We start from the raw sequence: 20,810 nt of genomic DNA on the forward strand, positions 1-20,810 counted from the left end.
AGTAAATGAAGAGGGTACTTATCCACTTAGCTTACTATCTTCTTTAGATGTAAGAGAAACTTTACTGAAGATTCTCGAACTTTCACCTGTTTTAAAATACCCTATAAACTTTAAAATTTATCAATTTAGTCCCATAAACTTTCAATTCCTCTCAATTTGGACCCATTCGTTAATTTTAGCAGTTAAAAATATAAAAAAGACCAAAATATCCCTGATTCTTTTTAAAAAAAAATAAAAAAATGTTTTGAAAGTTGAAATTTTATACAAAGTCGAGGGGTATAAACGTCATATAACGTTTAAAATCTGACGGAGGGGGTCTAAATTGAGAGCAACTGAAAGTTCAGAGGATTAAATTGAGAGATTTTGAAGTTTATGAGAATTTATCAAATCGGGTGGAAGTTCAAGAGTCTTCAGTGAAGTTTCTCCTTAGATTATTTATTTATTTTTTTGAGCAAATAAGGAAATTGTTATGGTGATTAAAATACTGAAAAATGCGTGGATTCTTCAACAACAGACAAAATAATAATAATAATAATAAAATATGAGAAAAAGTAAAAAATAGGTCATCAAATGACCCGGTCCTCTCAATAAAGCAGCGAAAGGTCCTCTTTAATTTATTTTTTTTGTTTTCTATTTCCTCTTTAATTTAATTGATACTATTAAAAGTTGTCTCAAATACTATTAAAGGATCTTGATCCACATTCTCAAGAATGTGATGTTCGAGAATTTGAATTCATAAGAATGTGACTATTCTCATGCTTGAAAGATTAAGTATCTGATAAAATTCTCGAAAAATATAAGATTTTTATGTTTGGTTTACTCCTAGTCATCCCGTAAGATTTATTTATTATTCCCAAAATATTCTTATGCTTCTCTCTTCAAGTGTTTATACCAAATTCTTAATGATTTCTTAAAAATTCTCTAATTTTTTTTTGATAAATTAAAAGGATTTAGTGTGCATATAATTTACGGGAAGAAGAGGCATTCAGACAAAATTCTTCTTCAAATTAAATTAGGAGAAAATTTTCCAATTAAATGTATTAAACTAACATTTGCATTATCACGTGCATTAAGAAAAAAACAATTAATATCTATTTTTATTTTGTGCCAAAAAAATTTAAAAATATTCTTACAATGTTGTAAAGACATAATATTTTTCAAAAAAATAAAATAAAGACATATAATAGTTTTATAAGACAAAAATCAGTTTAATATGAATTTTCTCCAACCAGGTTGGAGAACACTTTCTCTTTTCGGCTCCGGTCCTTCTCTCGTCTCTCTCCAAGTAAAAGTTTGAAAACCCTCACAAAATCAGACAAAATCGCGACAAATGCTCTGTCTGTCTAACGAGCAAAACCCTTAAACCTCTCTCTCTCTCTCTCTCTCTCTCTCTCTCGCTTGTAGAGCAAAATACATGCTAACTATTTCAAGAATGAGGTCTCTCTTAACCCCAACGTTCTCATCCTTCTCTTCTCACCTCCCCGAAGCTACTCCTCTGGCGCTGTTTTCGTTTGCCTCCAAATCGTTGTCATGCAGCCCCACGACTTTCCGAAACCCCTGTTTCGTCCCTCTAAAATCTGCAATCTTTTCATCCAAATCCTCATTTCTTTCAATCCAAAACCGTGGAGTGCATACGGAGGTGGCTCCACCGTCGTCGGCCGGAGAGATTCACGTGATCGTCGGCCCCATGTTCGCCGGCAAAACCACCGCGCTTCTGCGCAGGATTCAGTCTGAGAGCAGCAATGGCAGGTTTGGGACCTTTTATAATTTTGTTTTTATGTGTTGCGTGGTTGGATTTTGAGCTTGAATTTATGTGGGTTGTGATAAAATGTTACTCTTTTTGGTGGGTAGTATTGTTTCTGTGCCAAAGACGAGATCTTTAGGTCCAATATTGATTGTGTAATTTGAATGTTTGACTATTTGAATAGAATGTTACCATTTTTGTGTACATATTTATGTATGTATTATGATTGTTATAAAGCTCAACCTTTAAGGGAATTGGCATGTGTATATTATTCTTTGGAATGGGAAGAGTAAATGTCAGGGACGTATTAGCTCAATTGATGGAATGCGATTATCGCCAGCTTTCAGGTTGAGCCTTACAAAGGTCACCGCCAATTGGATAAAACATTAAAGGGTCTTTGTATATCGGGAAGATTGAGGGAAGCTGTTGGGCTGTTGTGCACTACAGGACTGCGAGTGGAGCCAGGGACCTATGCTCTTCTGTTGCAGGAAAGCATATTCAGGAAAGAGTATCAGAAGGGGAGAAGAATCCATGCACAAATGGTTGTTGTCGGGTATGATCCCAGTGAATATTTGAAAACTAAATTGTTGATATTGTATGTGAAATTAGGGGATTTAGGAATGGCTCACGTTCTGTTTAATGAATTGCTCGAGACGAGCTTGGTTTCGTGGAATGCAATGATTGCAGGGTATGTGCAAAGGGGGCTTGAAGAAGTGGGGTTAAATCTTTATTACAAGATGAGACAGACTGGTTTTGTACCAGACCAGTTTACCTTTGCATCAGTCTTTAGAGCCTGTGCCACTCTAGCAACAATTGAGCATGGGAAGCAGGCCCATGGTGTCATGATAAAGTGCCAAATCAGGGAAAATGTAGTTGTCAATAGTGCTCTCATGGACATGTACTTTAAATGCAGCAGTTTATCTGATGGGCATCAGGTATTTGACAAGTCTTTAAATAGGAATGTTATTACGTGGACTGCTTTAATATCTGGGTATGGTCAGCATGGAAAAGTTGTAGAGGTTTTGGAATCCTTTCATAGGATGAAACATGAAGGTTACAAACCAAATTATGTTACTTTTCTTGCAGTTCTCTCAGCTTGTAGCCATGGAGGTTTGGTTGATGAGGGTTGGGCATATTTTTCATCTATGTCCAGAGATTATGGTATTCAGCCAAGAGGGCAACATTATGCAGCTATGATTGATCTTTTAGGGCGTGCTGGCCGGTTACAAGAGGCGTATGAGTTTGTTCTGAATGCACCTTGTAAGGAGCACTCAGTGATATGGGGTGCTTTGCTTGGGGCTTGTAGGATTCATGGAGACATGGACTTAGTAAAGCTTGCAGCAAAGAAATTTTTTGAATTGGAACCAGAAAATCCTGGAAAGTATGTGGTTTTGTCTAATGCTTATGCCTCCTCTGGGTTGTGGGACAACGTTGCCGAGGTTAGGGCTGTGATGAGGGAATCGGGGGTCATAAAAGAGCCTGGTTATAGTAGGATAGAGATTCAAAATGGGGCTCACGTCTTCTTTAAGGGTGATAAATCTCATAAACAGTCTCAGGATATATATAAGATGGTTAGAGAAATGACTTGCATTTTAAAGGATGCCGGCTATGTTCCTGATTTAAGTGATAACTAAGTCAAGTTATGGAAAAACGCTTACTGCCTGTGAATTTCTCTCTCTTGCAAAGCAGGGCTATTTGATACATTTAAGAGCTGTGAACCTAAAACCTTAGTGTTTTCTGGAAATTGAAGAATCTGGAAGACCCATTAATAGGTAAGGCACAATGCATACCAGTCATCTTATGTGCCAAATGTTACCTAATTAAGCATCGCAATCATTATATATCTTACATTCTTCAGTAATTTAAAATAATGTTTTGATGTGTGCGAAAGAAAACCATTTACTTTCAATTTATGAACCCAATGTAGAGCAGCAATACTGCCAGTCCAAGCATATAGGTGAACGTGCTTAGTGACCCAATACCGGTTGCTCCTCATGCATGCAGAGTTCTTCTATCCACTTTCCAAGCTTCTTTAGATGCGCCTTTCCGTCTCCACTAAAGACATATAGTTTAGAGTCAGTCCCTAGAGCCCCTATATTATCTAGTAAGCTTTCAAGGCAACAATTTCGTGGTTAAAAGTTTCTACTTGCTAGAGGACTGGCAAGCAACAAGCCAAAAGCATTTTCAGATCTTTGAGTTTATTTTCATATTTGTCTTGCACTATAAATCACTAGTTAAAAGCAAGAGAGACAGAAATGATTTTGCAATCTCATTTCTTGGCTACCTTTAACATCTTTGAATCTGTGAGTTAATTTGCCCGTGTGCCTTGAACTATTAATATCAAGCCTTGAACTATTAATTTGGTCTACCTTTCACTTGCAGAGGAAAAATTATTGCTGTTTATTCAATTCAATTTTTGAAACTCATTTGGGTTTATCATTGTCTATTCTCATCTGTATCAGGTGTTGAACTTTGATGGATTGTTTATGTTGTAGACATTATGTGCAATTGTGGTTTTTCAAGCTGGGATCTGAAATTGAAATTTGAATAATGTATATTGAACCTTGTTTATGTATCTATGTGCTCAGGCTGTTCAGGTTTTGTGATGATATATAAAGGTCAAGCTTTGGTTTGTCTAATAGTACTGCTGGGATGATATATAGACAATCTTGATCAATGACAATTGTATAAATTTTTTTTATGATTGAATATGATTTCTAAAGACTAGGGGCTTAGATCAGAAATCCAGCTGTTTATTCCTGGATTTCTTTCTCCTTCCCCTGCCTCAAGTTCCCAAAAAGAAAAGAATAATAGTAATATAAAAGAAACCTCAAATTGAGGCAGGAGCTCATCAAATCCCATGTTATTTCCCTCCTCAGTCCTCATCCTTCTTGTAAATTCATGGTCCCCTCCTCCCAAAACCACTTTATCCTTCTACACCTGTAAAGACATTTTTGCAAGATCCTTATCACTCCAAACCTTTATTTTCTCTTAGAATCTGTTTTTCCGTCAAAATTGTAATCTCCACAAACTATGATGGACATTATAGATCTCAACTTGGTTTCTTTGCATTTATGTGAGGATATTAGTATGAAACTTTTCCGAATTATGTTGGCATGATAACCTATTACTACATGTCTTCGTCATCAATGTTGTTATTGTCGTTGTTAGTACCATGACTTTTATTATTGTTATTGTTGTTATTGTTATTATTAACGGTTCTACTACATTTGGACACAACAACTACATGCTGGATATATTGTTTCAGGGCCAGAACCATAAACCTAATATCCTTTTTCTCTAGTTATTTTCTTGAGCACCTTAGGATCCTATATTGTTTCAGGGCCAGAACCATAAACTTAGGATTTAGCCAATTTGCAACTTGGGGAGCTGTTAATCACCAAAATTGCTATTGCTGCTTCATGAGATATTTCAAGAATGTGAAGCATCTCATTGCACATGTGAAATTCAGAAACACAAAAAGTTATGTTAGAATAAAATTTCCCAGCTTTCTGATGCCAATTCAGGGCAGCAAATATACAACTACTTTCTTAACAAAAAGTATTATTTGGAATTATTGTTATGAATTGTTAACTCTTTTTTGCATGTCTGCTATGCAGAAATGTGGCAATAGTAAAATCAAATAAGGATACAAGATATGGATTGGATTCGATTGTGACACATGATGGGGTGAAACTACCATGTTGGGCCTTGCCAAATTTGTCATCATTCAGACAAAAATTTGGCCTTGATGCATATGATCAGGTGCTTTTTAATGCCACAATTTGATGATGCTGCGTGTTATGAACAGTTATACTTTCTTGTGCAAAAGTACAGACTTGTTAGCCTGATCTGTATGAAAATAAACTGATTATTGTTTTGTATATGCACACGGACTCAGTAATGAGTTAGTGGTTTGCGTGGCTGAGAAATATCTCATTTTGAAATGGCATACTTGTATGGCTTTTCTTGGTAAGATTAGTGCATTTAACTTTCACCAGTTTTTCATGGACACTAGGAGTGATAGTCATAACCTGTATATGGTGACAGTTAGATGTGATTGGTATTGATGAAGCTCAATTCTTTGAGGACCTTTATGATTTCTGTCGTGAAGCTGCTGATCATGATGGCAAAACAGTAATAGTTGCTGGACTAGATGGTGACTATTTGAGGTACTATTTATATAGGCCACCATCTACATGAAGCTTTCTATGTTCATGACTTTTTTTTTTCCTCTCTGATGATAATCTTCCACCATTCATATAGATTTTTTCTTTGTTGGATCAAGAAAATTACAATTCTTGGAAATTGTAACAAGATCCTTTTGATGGTGGATTAAATATTGTTGACAGGAGGAGCTTTGGTTCTGTGCTAGACATAATTCCCCTTGCTGATTCTGTGACCAAATTAACTGCTCGCTGCGAACTTTGTCATAATCGTGCTTTCTTCACCTTAAGGAAAACAGAGGAGATACAAACAGAACTGATCGGCGGGGCTGATGTATACATGCCGGTTTGTCGGCAGCACTATGTTAGTGGACAAGTAGTCATGGAAGCTGCAAGGAGCGTGCTGGAATCTCAGAAAGTTCAGTGTGTCTCAAATGCATAATTTAACTACTTGGTAGGATATCTGGATTTTCCTACCAATACCATGGCCTTTCAGTTGGTCTTCACAACTTGGTAGTGAAACTGCAATGGTGTTAGAAATGTTCTCTCTTAGGGCCCTTTTAAGAGTGTACATATAGTCAAATCTGCTTCTGTGGTGAATTTACAATAGACGCTTTGATTACCATCAATGTACATGCTGGGAGGCAGAAGATTCTTGTGAATTTGGATTTATTGTTGCGATTTGTGTTCATTTATGGTAATGAAAATATTAACCCTTTGCAGTTGGTTGGGAATAAGGCTGTCTTCTACTTGTCATTCAGTTCTTTTTCTTTAGATGATGCAAAACAGCGTTACAGCACTTCTGATCCAAAAGCACTGAAAATCCTGCTCCCTTCGCCAAAATCTGGACTGAGACTGATGATTGTTATGGAAAGATAGCCAATCCAACTCATATAGCTGGGATAAATTGAAGTGATAGTTGACTTGGTAACGTCACGACAACTACGGTTAAATTTAATTGTTTAATAATTGCGTGATAAGTGTCATGTGGACTTACAAGTTGAAATGACAATTCATGTGAAAGTGTTATATTAGTCAATCAACTTTAATTATCTAGTAATTGACATAGTAAATGCAACATGAATTACCACGTCAATTTGTAAGAACCTTGTCAGCGCTCTAGAAAGAAATACCCTTCAAAGAATGCATTATAATCTGCCATTAAAATATGGACCACTATGTGGCAGTTTAAATGGTACTTACTACACTTACAAATTTAGCAGGGCAATTCATATGTCAACCACTAAAATGTAAACTGTCACGAGACAATTATGTCACACGCATTTTCATTTTCATAAAATATAATACTTTCATATAAATTTGTAAGAAAATGGTAATAAAATTTGTAATAAACCAAAGCATTTTCTTAGTACGAATCACGAACAATTAGAACAATTAAAATCATAACATGCTCAGCCACACCTGATTCCAACTTGAATGCCTAATACATCTATTGGGTCTTGAATGATCTATTGGGTCTTGTTTGTAGACACTTACAACTACTAATCAAAATCATAAGCCTATGGATCATACCAACTAAAACATGGTAAGACCCATTACAACTCAAAGGTCAAAGGCCCTCTAACACACCAAGGCCGAAAGCCCATTAACCTGATTTACCATTACAGTGCCTTTCGATAGTTCGATCAGTACTCATTTCTATTGAAGCCGTGTTGCTGATTGTTGAAATTTCTTCCACCTAATGTTTCAATCCATGGTTTCCTCATTCTTTATACCCAGGTACATGTCACTACTTCTTCTTAGAGTTTCAGTATATCCTATCTCGATGGTACCATGTTCATTTCAGCTCAAATTATTGAAAACCATTCTTTTTGTTTCTGAAAAACAACCCAAATCTGCAGAAGGGTCATGGCCATTTTGCTTCAGAGATACTCCAAATCTCTGATTGTTCGGTTAGTTTGTGGAAATTTTTAGCTACCCATTTAGAGTAATGTTGAAAAGATCAAAGTTTTCAACCCATGTGAGCAAAAAGCTAGAGTCTTTGTTAAAAGGTCACTATTTTGCAATTTCCTCAAGTGGGGCTAGAAGAGATTTTAGTGATACAGTCTTGAATGATAACGATGGGTCAGAGTCCGAGACTGAATGGGAAAGGTTAATTAAACCTTTCGACCTCAAAGAGCTTAGGAAGTCGCTTATTCAAATTAGCTCCTATCAGCTATGTAAATTGCTTAAGCTCCCACTTGACGTGCCCACGTCAATGGAGATATTCGAATGGGCGGGTGCCCAGAAGGGCTATTGCCATTCTTTTGATGTGTATAATGCATTGATAGATAAGCTTGGGGCGGCTGGGGAGTTTAAGGTCATAGATAGGTTGTTGATGCAGATGAAAGAAGAAAGGATTGTTTTCAGAGAGTCCATTTTCCTCCTGATTATGAAATATTATGGAAGAGCTGGTTTGCCAGGGCAAGCAACTAGGTTGCTTCTGGATATGAGGAATGTTTATTCTTGTGAACCAACTTTTAGATCTTATAATGTTGTATTGGAGATATTGGTGGCTGGGAATTGTCCTAAATTTGCACCTAATGTTTTCTATGACATGTTGAGTAAGGGTGTTTCTCCCACTGTCCACACATTTGGGGTTGTGATGAAAGCACTTTGTATGGTTAATGAGGTGGATTCTGCCTGCTCTCTTCTTAGAGACATGATGAAGCATGGGTGTGTGCCCAATTCGGTGGTCTATCAGACTCTGATACATGCACTCTCTAAGAATAATAGAGCGAATGAAGCATTGAAACTTTTGGACGAAATGTTTCTTATGGGTTGTACACCTGATGTTGAGACCTTCAATGATGTTATCATTGGCTTTGTTAAGCTCAATCGGATTCATGAGGCAGCAAAGTTGGTCGATCGGATGCTTCTTCGGGGTTTCTCTCCTGATAATATAACTTATGGATTTTTAATGCATGGGTTGTGTAGAATGGGGAAAGTTGATGAAGCAAGGGCATTGCTGATCAAAGTGCCTGCTCCAAATGTTGTGCTTTTCAATACCTTAATTAATGGGTATGTGACCAGCGGACAGTTTGATGAAGCCAGGGCCGTTATTTATAATTTCATGCTACAATCCGGCTGTGTCCCTGATGTTTTTACGTTTAACATACTGGTTCGTGGCCTTTGCAAGAAGGGTTGTTTGACTTCAGCTTGTGACTTGGTTAATGAGATGGTGGCTAGGGGTTGTGAGCCTAATGTGGTAACGTACACAACATTGATAGATGGATTCTGCAAACAAAACCAACTAGAGGAAGCTGGTGATGTTTTAAATGAGATGTCAGCTAAGGGGCTTAGCCTGAATACTGTGGGATACAATTGCCTCATATGTGCTTTGTGCAAGAATGAAAAAGTTGATGAAGCTTTGGATATGATAGGTGAAATGTCTCAGAAAGGATGTCAGCCTGATGTATTTACATTTAATTCAGTAATATTTGGACTGTGCAAGGTCAATAAGATGGAAGAGGCCTTGGGAGTCTATCGTGATATGTTTCTGGAGGGTGTAATTGCCAACACTGTAACTTACAACACTTTGATTCATGCTTTCCTGAGGAGAGATGCGATCCAAGAAGCACTTAAGCTTGTAAATGAAATGTTATTTAGAGGATGCCCCCTTGACGCAATCACCTATAATGGCCTTATAAGCGCGTTCTGTAAAGTTGGGGCAGTTGAGAAAGGATTGGGATTGTTTGAAGAAATGATGAGCAAGGGACTGAATATCAATAATATCTCGTGCAATATTTTGATCAATGGTCTTTGTAAAGTTGGAAAAGTACATAATGCACTCGATTTTCTAAGGGATATGATTCATCGGGGTTTGACACCAGACATAGTCACTTATAACAGCCTGATAAATGGTTTATGCAAGATGGGCCATCTTCGGGAGGCTTTAAATCTCTTTGACAGATTACAAATTGAAGGAGTCCATCCTGATGCTATTACTTATAACACTTTAATCAGTTGGCACTGCAAAGAGGGTATGTTTGATAATGCCTGTTTACTTCTACATAAGGGTGTGGACAATGGCTTCATACCTAACAACACGACTTGGTATTTATTGGTCACCAATTTTGTTAAAGCAAGTGCCAAGGAGAGTCAGATCTTTTCCTCAATGCAGTTTTAGCTTCTAGAAGAAGTTTTTCTCACAGAAAATTATCAGTTCGTTTGGTCTCTTGAGTTAAGCTTCAGAAAGAGTTTTAGTTGACATTTACACTTATCTTCTATTCTCATACAAATCTATGCTGATTAACCTTTGATTCTCGCTTTTGAATATTTTTGGAATGCACATCCTTTGAGCTATTTGGACCCCCTGTTCAGATTGGTGGTCACTAGTCGCTTCAATTGTTTGGATGCAAATGTGTGCTCTCCGGGTGCAATTTTACTAATGGTAATCAGAAATGGCAGAAGGTGACAATTTTGGTCGTGATGTTATTTGGGGGAAACGGGCATTCCAGACTAACCCCAAAAAGAGGGGGTATTCTAGAGCTTGATTTGAATGCATTTAATTTGTTTGGACAGGTTTTACCTGCCGATTGGATTTTGAGTTGGTAAGCTGGAAAAAGTTGGCTAGCTGTTCTGTAGCAGCTCATCTGAGTACTGCTTTTGCCAAGGCAGAAGGTTTCACTGCATGACGTCTATGTCAAAGGAGAACCAATCATAATCAAACTTGAGGTGATCAAAACTTTTACCTTTATGACAACTACTTTACTGATGTATTTCATGTATTGGCTTATTTAGATTTAGAAGCTCAATTGTTCTTGCTTCATAATACAATTCTAGTATTCTACAATAATGTGTTGGAAGTTAGCAGTTCATGCATAGTTCTAAATTGTGTTGTTAGTTTGAATAAATACTCGTTCAATAAGTTTCAAGTTGGGATGAAAAATTGGATTTTTGCAATCATCTGATTATCGAATTATGGAGTTAATTTTTCCCACCACTCTTTAAGATTTTGGGTAGTCTTGTATTATGTCTGAAAAGCCTTATGGAAGTTGTGGCTGTGGTACTCGGGGACTTTTACGAATTTGGGCGATAATGTCTTCATCCATTTCCTTTTTCATTTGTTTCAGAGTTTTCCTGCTAGTTGGTAAGAACAAATTTTGAAGTCCTTATCATGGAGCATGGAAGCGTCTTCAAGATTGGAACTTGGTGCTGAGGCTGGGTTGTTTGTATTGAAAAAAATAAAAAATAAAAATAAAAATCTGTCGCTTGATTCTTTTCTTTTCTAGAGAAACTCAGACTGACAGCGTAGCAGGGAATGCAGTTCCTATCTGTGCTTATTACAAAATAACTTTTGCATAGCAACGAATGTGGCTGTTTAGATTGTGCTGTAAAATAAGCATGATGTATTATTCATTGTCATCAATTGGCGTACAAATGTGAAAACTAAAATCATGTTACAGGTCTGCAAATGTCAAAACTATTGTACATATTTGCTCTTGGCTGTGAAATTCTGTACTCTTCAATCCAATAAAGCGAGATAATAGTCATTTTAGGCGGTAGATTCCGATCCAATCAACCAAATGAAATAAGCAAATTTCCAAGTCTTGCCATGCACTTTGGTTTCCTTTGAAGTAAGGTAGGGCGGTTCACTTGAGTTACTCAACGCCCTTTCACCCGGTACTCATGACGGAACCTCCACCGTGCCAGGAGATCAAGCAGGGAATAGCTAGCGGCATAGGAGCCAACTTGGTGTCGGCAGCTTCGTGCTGCACTGGAGTAATACAGGAGGGTTGAGGTGCAGTGGGTGATACTTAATTTGCAACATTGTTACTTAAAAAGAAACTATATATCGATTCTTTATTTACAATTAATGCATCAACTGCACAGGGGAATTGAACAGCTAGCTAGCAAGTTTGCCTACATATTTCTGAAAGCAAAAAACAATCTAAACCAGTATCATATTTGTCTTCATCATCAAGTCCATCAAAGAAGGGATCCTTGAGAAGTTGAGAGGCAGACGATCTCTCAGACGGCGGCGCAATGCACTTCTCAATGAATCCTTTCACCTCCAAATCTTTCACCTTGTTCAGTGCCCGGGGCTTCGCCCCAGAGGACACCTTCTTGTATATCTTGGCCACACAACCACATTCACTGTATGGTATTTCCAGTGTCACCAGCTCAAGCACACACATCCCAAACGCATAAATATCCACCGTCTCCGTGTAGTTCTCGTCGTACAGCTCCGGCGCCATGAACTCCGGCGTCCCCACAATCGAATGTGCCACGTGGTTCTTCCCCACCTTTTCCGCCAACCCAAAATCTCCGATCTTAACCTTGCCAAGATTGCCATTGATAAACACGTTACTACAGTTAAGATCCCTATGAATTATGCAAGGCTCATGCGAATGAAGGTACTCTAAACCCCTCAATATCTGTCTCAGCCAATTCTTCATGGCCTTGATTGACACGTGCTGGTGCTTCCTCCTATACTCCCTCAGAGTCCCGGAGGTGCAAACTTCAGTGATGAAGTTCAACGTCTTGTGCTCATGATCCGTCCACGATCCGAACGAGGTGATGATGTTTTCGTTCTCCAAATTTCTCAACAACCCAACCTCCGAGTACAATCTATCCATCATTGCCTCGTCATCCAGAAATCTTTTCAAGGAAACCTGATTCCAAGCAACCTCTCTACCCTCTTCTTGATCAAAAGCTCGATACACCCTCTTCACCGCTCCGGCGCCAAGCATGTCACCGTACATACCGTACCGTCCCGTCGGAGAAACCTCGACGAACGGCTCAACATCCTTATCAGACAGGTCTGAATTCAGATACAGCATGTTTGATCGATTGTCAAGAAATTGACACATACGTACGCCGACAAACACCTACAAGAAACCCCAGATGGGGAATCGAAATCAAGCAATGGAAACGAAGAAAACGAGGAAAAGGGTGGACGGACGACAGATCATCAAATGAAAACGGAGGCGGAACAAATCACTAAGAAGTACGCAGTGCGAGCTTCCTTCAGATATAAGCTGTACTGACAAAACATGTCGGCGAGAAGAACAGAAGAACAAGGAGAGTTTATATATATATAGATATACGAGGTGAAGCTTTTGGAAAGATTTGAAGGTTGTCAAATACCAGTTCTTATAATAAAAGGAATGGGGTTTCTTCAATATTCCGTAGAAATAGTAATTGGTTTTGATTTGGATGCAAACTCTTAAATGGAATTTGATAAGGGAAAGAAATCATTGGAGATTGGGCAGTTAGAGGAGGATTTCATGCTCTTATATATAAACCATATTACATTTTGTTGTGATCATGATTATCTTATTGTTTCGAATTTTCGCTTTTAGATAATCTTTAAAAAGTTTCGGAAAAAAAAGTCAATTAATAGATATCTAGGGAAAATGATTAGAGACCTACTATTCTTTAAATTCTTGTTTATCTTAAATAAAATTTTTTTAAAAAAAATCACAATGTTAATCATAATGTATAACAAACCAAGAAAATTGGAAAAAGTAACTATAGTAATTAATTGCTTCATTTCCTAGTTGAGTAATGCTATATAAGTCTTTATAGAGTCCTCCTAGAGTCATTTCAAATGCGATATAACTTTTAAAATCACCGTTGAATTTGAATGTGATTTATTGACTTTTGATCTATTACTGATTTTAAAAGCTACATCACATTTTGGATAACTCTAAGAAGACTTATAGTGTTACTCTTTCCTAGTTTACATATTAATCATATTAGTAGAGTTGTAAATACTGTGGCACATGGATTAGTTAAGGCTGCCGTTAAGTTTATCATAGATCAAGTTTGATCGGAAGAAATACCCCTATGTAGGTGATGTGATTTTGTCCGAACAATCTAAATATGATTTCTTGATGAAGTAATGATAGTAATATAATATTTTTTCAAAAAAATAATAACTATTATTATTAGAGATAAAATCATTAATATTAATGTTATTATTATTATGTAACGGGTTCTTTGAATAAAGCATATCCTATAAATTATTAGGAAAAAATACACTTTGCCCCATCAAAGTTTAACCTCATTTTTAATTTGGCATTAAATGTTTAAAAGTTGACAATATACCTCAACAAAGTATCATAAATTTGCAATATAGCCACTCCGTTAACCATTTTTGTCTAATTTGATGGAAAATTGCTCATGTAAGTTTTTGGTTTAAACTTTTCAAAATTGTCCCATATTTTTTTAGAGAATTTCAAAAATGTCCACAATTAAATATAGGGACAATTAGGTCTTTTAATTAAGTATTTTTAATAATTTCCGTAAATTATTAATGGATGGGTAACTGGTTCAATCGGATAGGACCACACTTATTAATTCGAATCCCTCACACACACACACACAGGGTAAAATATATTTTGGAATATATATTTTAAAACTTTGAGAGGGTAAAATATATTTTTTCCAAATTATTATGTCGTTAATACTGAGCGAGAATATTTATATGTCAATAAACAAAATGTAACTCTTTGCCATGAATTTTTTTTTTTTTTTTCTCTCCCTTTCTCTCCAGCCAGGTCTCTGGTTCTTCCCTCCTCCCCTCCTTCCTTTTTACATGTTTTCCTTTAATGAGTTTCTTTCTTCTACTAGAGAGAAGCTCTCCTTTAGGCTTTATCCTTGCTCTCCCCCTTCGCCAATATTTACTTATTTTGAAGAGTGTTGGTTGCACTAAAATAGAATGGGCAACTATGTACGCTAATATTTTATAGAGCCAAGAGCAAGTGTACAAAAGAAAAACATAGTTTTTTACTTGATAAATTAATTAAAAGGTTAATTGAAAGTGCCTTGGTGTTTACACTAGTGAAATAACACCAAATAAGAATTAACCCTAAGACCCAAATTGTGTTTGATTAAAGAGAGAAATAAGATTTGTGATGCGAGCTGATAACCACAAACACCACCAGAAGTAATCAATCTAGAATCATTCTACTGGTCTAAGAACAGAAATTATTAGTTATATTGTGGTCAATAAATATAAATGCAAACATAAAAACTAAATGGAAAAAGATCCTCTCCATTTCAAAATCCCTCAATTTCCTCCATTTAGTGCATTTTGAAGGGTAGTGTTGTCCAAAAGTTTTAATGATGGCAATGCAATAAATGCAATACCCTTTAAAATGCACTAAATGGAGGAAATTGAGGGATTTTGAAATGGAGAGGATCCTATTCTGCTGCCATCGATTGATGAAATTGGGATTTCAGCCATGTGTGTCAAGTTGAGAAGACTCTGAGAACACAACAAAACTTTCCACACAACACAATTAACAACAATGTCGAACAAATCCAAAACTTGCAAAACATCTTTTGATTTACAGCTACAAGATGATTTACAACAGAGCTTTTCTGCATCAGGCAGCTTCACAACAGAAGCTAATTAATTCAGGCATACACAAGTAATTTCCATTATTCCAAATTACATGAGTAGCCTTCTAGGTATTCTGCAAACGGATCATCAATATTACATGTGTAGCCTTCTGGGTATCCTGCAAATGGATGATCAATAGCAGAGGATGGATTAACAGATCTACAACTCACCTACCATAGCTGGAGTAGGTAATCTAAAATTAAACAGCACAAAACTCGCTGAAACTTCGAAATTACACCAAAATAAACCAAAAGAGAAAAAAAGCAAACTTTTTTAGCTATTGTGCTTGCTCTTTAATAGAATTAAACAGTAAAACTAACACTTTCAACTACTTTAAAACCACAAGATATATGTAAAAAAGAAAGAACCTTTAAATATCAACCAAAAAACACAGCTAAAACCAAAACAAAGAAAATAAGACCCAGCAATAACAAAAACCAAGTTGCAAAGGAAAACATTGTTTTGGTATGAACGCCTCAGAATTGCAAAATCACAGCAAGGCTTTAAAGCCATTCAGTCCCGAAAGATGGTAATTTGGTGTGTGATATCATCACCGGCGACATTCAAAACAAAAACAAGAACAAAAAACAAAAGCAAATCAAACATCAATGAATGTAGGTCTCATGGCAAGCCTAATTTGGCAATGGCAACGACGCTGCTCCAACAAGATATGGAATATGAGCACCACCCGTCAACGAAAGCAGCTCCCATTGGGGAGGACAGTCAACGTCGACAGGATTTCCTTTGTGACATTAACATAGGAATTTGCAAACACAGCAGTAAAGTTTGCTCCTTATCAAGTAAGGGATTTGATCAATAATCCCCTGTCACATTTAGTCTAATCGATCCAAAACACGTTAGAAGAAAACAAAATCGAAGATTAAAATCAATAACCCATTTCAAAAACACAGTTCTAAGATACTGCTATCTAAACTACACAACAAGGAACGTAAATAAACCTAGAAGACGGCGAGGAGGAGGAGAGAGAAACCCTAAGCCCCAAATTGAGATGGATTGTGGTTTAAGAGGGTTATTTATAGGGTTATCGGGGTTGATCTGTGTCGTTGGATGTAGATCGGACGGCTGAGAATGACGAATAGTTTAGAGGGGCTGCTTTGTCGCCGCCAAGGAAAATTAGGGTTTTATTTTTGGATTACACGTCATCAACTCGGCTAATGGGCGTAGGCCCACAAAGTGTCCATCTTCGAAGGACGCCCAACTTCTTCGAGACATATATGGGCCTCAACGGGACCAAAAAGTTTTATAATCATATATTTTCCTTTCCAAGATCATGGCAATATATGGAAGATTTAAATTATGGGAATATATTGGATTTTCTTTTCATTATATTTTACAATTTTAATAGTGTATATATTACAATAAGCAGAATATATTGCCATATTATTTAAAATTCAAAATAATATAAGACTATATACATAGTTATCGTTAGATGTAACAAACCGAAATAGACCCTAAGATCTTCAACCTAAGAAAATTTATATTTGTCCTCAAAATACTTTCGAATATTGGGAAAGGGAAAAATGCTAGCTTTTATCAAATCACTTTTTTAAGTTCAAAACTCAATATGGATTCTTAAGACTATGTTATCAAATCAATAATTCCATCCTACTTCTGTTAAATTCAACGACAAAATGCCACTTGTATTGTGGCACGTGTATCGTACAACACTTGGTCTATCTCATTAAAAATGTCACATCATTAAAAATGCTACATCAACAAGATTTTTTTAAAAAAAAATGAGAGTTTGCTAATGGAGAGGGGCCGCGCTGCCTCCCCGCCCACAAAAAATCCTTTTTACTTCTGTTCTATTTTTTTTTAACAACATGACCTTTTTATGATGTGACATGTTTAATGGCATGGGACTAACATGGTGAAGTTGACTATGCAGTGTATACGCGTTTCGTCATTCTATTGGATACGATATGACATTTTGTTAGAAAATTTAATGGAGATAAGATGAAATGAATAATTTCATAAAAGATTAAAGTGATTTGATCAATTTTGAACCCATATAGTGATTTGGAAATTGAAACATGCCCAAGTTGTTAAATATTTTGTTTTGTTTTTTTTTTTTTTTTTTGAATTAAGTCAAAGATATTAACAAATAATTCAAAACATAAAACACTTCTCAAAGCACAATAATTATTTTCACTTTAATGTCGAATGATAACACTATAGTTTTCAAACAAAAAAATACCTCTTAAAACACATAAAGAAACATAACCTACATTGTAACGATATAATCCTTACAATTTCTTCTATTCACGACACAGATTGAACCTTAGTCATTACACTTGGTCCAGATAACTACAAAGAAAAAACATAAGAGCTATTCATAGAAAACAGACAACGTTCAGGATGTCCAACATAAAACACTATTTTCACAGTCCGAAATATTGGTTGGGCTCAGTCAAGTGGAACCCCCTTGAGAATCAAATTGATGACATTCCTTCCATATCCAGATTGGAGAGCATCAAAATGCCCTTGCAATATGTGTAGAAGCCTTTCATAAAGTGGACTATTTGCACGCTGGAAGAAAGAAAATTGACAAAAAAGAGGATTTTAATATGGAAGCTAAGCTATATAAAGCATTAATTAATGCTCAAGAACAAGTTTTCAGTTCAATTAAACAATCAAGACCCCCCCGCAATTGGGGTGCCTGAATTGTCCGAATTGCAAATTGTAGGGGATCCCGATCCTCGCTCAATGTGGAAGGAAAGGAAAAATGTATTTGATGACTACTAATTATGCATTGCTTTTTTTTATGTGTAAAATGGGATTGCTTGTCCTGAAGAATGAAGCAGTGAAGAAAATAGCATTTTCCCACAAAATCTGGTAATCTCAAAGGCTATGGAGTTCAAAAAGTATACCTTTGTGGCTTTCAATGCTGTTTGGATTACATAGTTCCCATATCGATCACGAGCAAGTTGCGAGAGTCTGTTCCACTTTAAAAAATCCAGAATCGCGTAATCCATCCAAGGAGAGTTTAAGCATTTCTCTACCACATGGCTACCACCTTTCTGTGAAGATAGAAGTACATAGCTGCCCCTCAAAAGAAAGCATATACTCTCAGTACAGACAGGATCATGGAGTCCTAAGACATGCTGCAGAACATAGTTCCTGGAAACATACACTCAATAAATTAAACAACCAAAGATGACACAAAGCATTTACAAAAAACTATGAGTCATATATATATATATATATAGGATGGGAAGAAAAAGATACCCTGAGGGATCTTGAGAGAGGTGCACCGAGTGTGAAGCAATTAAAGTTAGGAGATATTTTCTGCCTAGGCCTTGGCTGGATGTGATGAACTTGTTGAAAGATATGCATCCTTTTTCATGTTTGGCCAGGTTGAGACAGTTCCTTAGGGCTTGTATGTATAGTGACTGATGAGAGAAGACAAGGCACATTGTTGCAGAATTAGTACGTACACTAGAAGACATCATAAGACATATATAACATGTGAAAAATGAGTTTAATTAATGATTGAATTATGGGTAAGGGAACTGATTAATCATTAAAGCTAAGTTCCAAACACATTTCACCTGTTCATCACATACAGAGCATTCTGCAGTGGAAATTTCCATTTTGTTTTCTTAAAGAAAAGAAATAATTGGTAATGATTTACCTCATTTTGCCAAGTATCAGCCAAATCCAAACACCTTAATATAACTGAAGATCCTGTTAGATCTATCATCAAATTATAGAATCCACTAGATAGAGCTGATATCACCTCAGAAGTCAAGGGCATTTTTCCAAGCTTTTTGAGGAGCTTCTTAACAGATTTTGAGCTGCATACCCAAATGAATTAGCCAGGTTATCAATTCATTCAGTAATTAATCAATAAAAACAAGTTACAACTGCAACAACCAAGATCTGTAATATATATTAATTACAAGCATAAATATATATATCATAGATAGGTTAATTACAAGATCTTTAATCCTAAAGAAGTTTAGTTTAAAACAAATTACCCATAGGTAGTAAGTGACACATGGATAAGCAATTCAGGTTGCGAGGTTATCTTGGCTACAATCAGCTGCAACTGATACTCGTTGACTGACTCCATTAGCTTATTGAAGAATTGATGGCCATGTCTATCAGTCATCAGCAATAATATCGTATCAATAACTCCTTCAACTACCATATTTATAGTCACTTGGTCCCTTGAACTCAACGTATTCTGTAACCAGTTCAAGTAATCTTGATAATTATTTATGCCATCAGGAATCCACAAAACACCAGGAGACCTGGAATTTTGGTAGCAGCCACCACAATAATTTTCACCACCAACACCACAACAGTTCAAGTTCAGATTTTCAGCACTCATTCCGTTAACTCTCCCTCCTCTGGCTGCATTAAATCCGATTGGGTTATTTTGGTTGGCCCAAATAGATGTGGATGCTTCACCAAAACCAGAATTTGGTCTTATCAGGTTTCCAAGCATCCGTCGTCGATTGTCACCGTGACGCCAATCTCCCATATGATTTCCTACAAAAACAACCATTTATTTAGAACAAACGATGAAAACTACTGATATTTATATATGCATGTCTATATATACACGTGTATGCATATCAATATATTCATTGATGCTCATAAGAACTTGTAATGTGATGAGTATAGAATGCGAACAGGGGCGAAGTTAGAATATTTAGTTTGGGGGCAAATTTTTTTTATTTTTTTTTTAAAAATAAATTTAGGGCAAAAGTTAATTTTTAAAAGTATTTAAAATAAAAAATAAAAAAAATTGGGACCACCTCTTGCCTTGGGGGCTAGAACCGCCCAAGTTAGTCCCGCCCCTAATGCGAAATAATAAACAAGAGAAGAGAAAGAGATACAAGATATTAATGTGGTTCAGCATATATGGCACCCCAAATTTTAAACCAAATTAAAAAAAGAAAAAAAAGAAAAATTAAAAAAAAAAATATTTTTTTCAAATTTAAAATTTAAAATTTTTAAATTTTTTTTTTTAAAAAAAAAAATTCATTTTCTTTTCTCCACTCTAAGCTCAATTCCTAATCTAAGTAATCTTGTATTTTAGTTATTAAATATTGAGAATATTAATTGTTAGAATTTAAATATTTAATTGGAGAATTTGACACAATATTAAGCTCAATTCAAGTACCAGTGATTATAAAAAAATAAAAAATAAAAAAAAATAGAAAAAAAAGTATTACACGATGCAAAAAAAAAAAATAATAAAAATAAAAATTCAACGGCCCCTATAATCTGAATGGTAGGGCGTCCACACAATAAAGTCTTACATATTGTTCAGTTCTTTATGAAAGTTGCAAAGCATGAACCAGTAATTAAACAAGAATTAGAATCACAATAAAAAGAACTTACCTTGAAAACGCTTTTTATGCTGCAGTTTATATATAACAACTAGGAATCCTATAGATTTTGGTAAGGTTTTGCAGATTTGAGAAAAAAAAAAAAAAAAAAAATTAACCCAGTTATGGAATTCAGTCTATTAATTAATCCTATTAAAAATACAATGCAGATATCAATATGA

At 35.9% G+C, this 20,810-nt stretch overlaps 4 protein-coding genes and 1 non-coding gene across 8 annotated transcripts; 2 read left to right on the forward strand and 3 right to left on the reverse strand.

The window, feature by feature from the left end:
• Positions 1-1,237: 1,237 nt before the first annotated feature.
• LOC132171493 (pentatricopeptide repeat-containing protein At4g16470) lies at positions 1,238-6,632 on the forward strand. 2 transcript variants are annotated; one of them, XM_059582817.1, is made up of 6 exons: positions 1,238-1,749; positions 2,085-3,048; positions 3,163-3,221; positions 5,365-5,509; positions 5,795-5,916; positions 6,097-6,632. In XM_059582817.1, the coding sequence occupies exons 1-6, from the start codon at positions 1,415-1,417 to the stop codon at positions 6,350-6,352; spliced, it is 1,881 nt and encodes a 626-aa protein (XP_059438800.1). In that variant the 5' UTR covers positions 1,238-1,414; the 3' UTR covers positions 6,353-6,632. The 2 variants fall into 2 exon arrangements, 1 of the variants encoding a protein (XP_059438800.1); XR_009439037.1 differs by lacking the exons at positions 5,795-5,916; positions 6,097-6,632 and having other exon boundaries at positions 2,085-3,516; positions 5,365-5,453.
• Positions 6,633-7,577: 945 nt separating this feature from the next.
• On the forward strand, positions 7,578-11,317 carry LOC132171492 (pentatricopeptide repeat-containing protein At5g64320, mitochondrial). 3 transcript variants are annotated; one of them, XM_059582815.1, is made up of 3 exons: positions 7,578-10,323; positions 10,435-10,587; positions 10,986-11,317. In XM_059582815.1, the coding sequence occupies exon 1, from the start codon at positions 7,862-7,864 to the stop codon at positions 10,037-10,039; it is 2,178 nt and encodes a 725-aa protein (XP_059438798.1). In that variant the 5' UTR covers positions 7,578-7,861; the 3' UTR covers positions 10,040-10,323; positions 10,435-10,587; positions 10,986-11,317. The 3 variants fall into 3 exon arrangements, with proteins under 3 accessions (XP_059438798.1, XP_059438799.1, XP_059438797.1); XM_059582816.1 differs by having other exon boundaries at positions 7,578-10,303; XM_059582814.1 differs by having other exon boundaries at positions 7,578-10,587.
• Positions 11,318-11,750: 433 nt separating this feature from the next.
• Positions 11,751-12,966, reverse strand: LOC132171494 (probable serine/threonine-protein kinase WNK11). Its single transcript, XM_059582818.1, has one exon. It carries the CDS (start codon positions 12,723-12,725, stop codon positions 11,763-11,765), a length of 963 nt encoding a protein of 320 aa, XP_059438801.1. The 5' UTR covers positions 12,726-12,966; the 3' UTR covers positions 11,751-11,762.
• Positions 12,967-15,736: 2,770 nt separating this feature from the next.
• On the reverse strand, positions 15,737-15,825 carry LOC132173152 (small nucleolar RNA SNORD96 family). Its single transcript, XR_009439248.1, has one exon. It is a non-coding gene; the product is annotated as a small nucleolar RNA SNORD96 family (small nucleolar RNA).
• A 1,867-nt stretch (positions 15,826-17,692) lies between these two features.
• Positions 17,693-19,799, reverse strand: LOC132170178 (putative pumilio homolog 8, chloroplastic). Its single transcript, XM_059581070.1, has 4 exons — positions 19,267-19,799; positions 18,921-19,083; positions 18,157-18,390; positions 17,693-17,815 (listed from the first exon to the last, which is right to left on the reverse strand). Exons 1-4 carry the CDS (start codon positions 19,797-19,799, stop codon positions 17,693-17,695), a joined length of 1,053 nt encoding a protein of 350 aa, XP_059437053.1.
• Between the last annotated feature and the right edge of the window lie 1,011 nt (positions 19,800-20,810).

Source organism: Corylus avellana, chromosome ca2 (assembly GCF_901000735.1).
Source record: "Corylus avellana chromosome ca2, CavTom2PMs-1.0".
NCBI classification, from domain to species: Eukaryota; Viridiplantae; Streptophyta; class Magnoliopsida; order Fagales; family Betulaceae; genus Corylus; species Corylus avellana.

Bases quoted from the DNA above. Each gene is read 5' to 3' on its own strand.
- LOC132170178 (XM_059581070.1), bottom strand. From the start codon at position 19,799: ATGGTTGTTTTTGTAGGAAATCATATGGGAGATTGGCGTCACGGTGAC. The intron at 19,084-19,266 runs GTAATTTGTTTT...TTGGGTATGCAG, and splicing joins GTGTCACTTACTACCTATGG to CTCAAAATCTGTTAAGAAGC. The intron at 18,391-18,920 runs GTAAATCATTAC...TATGTTCTGCAG, and splicing joins CTGATACTTGGCAAAATGAG to CATGTCTTAGGACTCCATGA.
- LOC132171494 (XM_059582818.1), bottom strand. From the start codon at position 12,725: ATGTGTCAATTTCTTGACAATCGATCAAACATGCTGTATCTGAATTCA.
- LOC132171492 (XM_059582814.1), top strand. From the start codon at position 7,862: ATGTTGAAAAGATCAAAGTTTTCAACCCATGTGAGCAAAAAGCTAGAG.
- LOC132171493 (XM_059582817.1), top strand. From the start codon at position 1,415: ATGCTAACTATTTCAAGAATGAGGTCTCTCTTAACCCCAACGTTCTCA. The intron at 3,049-3,162 runs AGGATTCATGGA...GCCTCCTCTGGG, and splicing joins GTGCTTTGCTTGGGGCTTGT to TTGTGGGACAACGTTGCCGA. The intron at 5,917-6,096 runs GTACTATTTATA...TATTGTTGACAG, and splicing joins CTAGATGGTGACTATTTGAG to GAGGAGCTTTGGTTCTGTGC.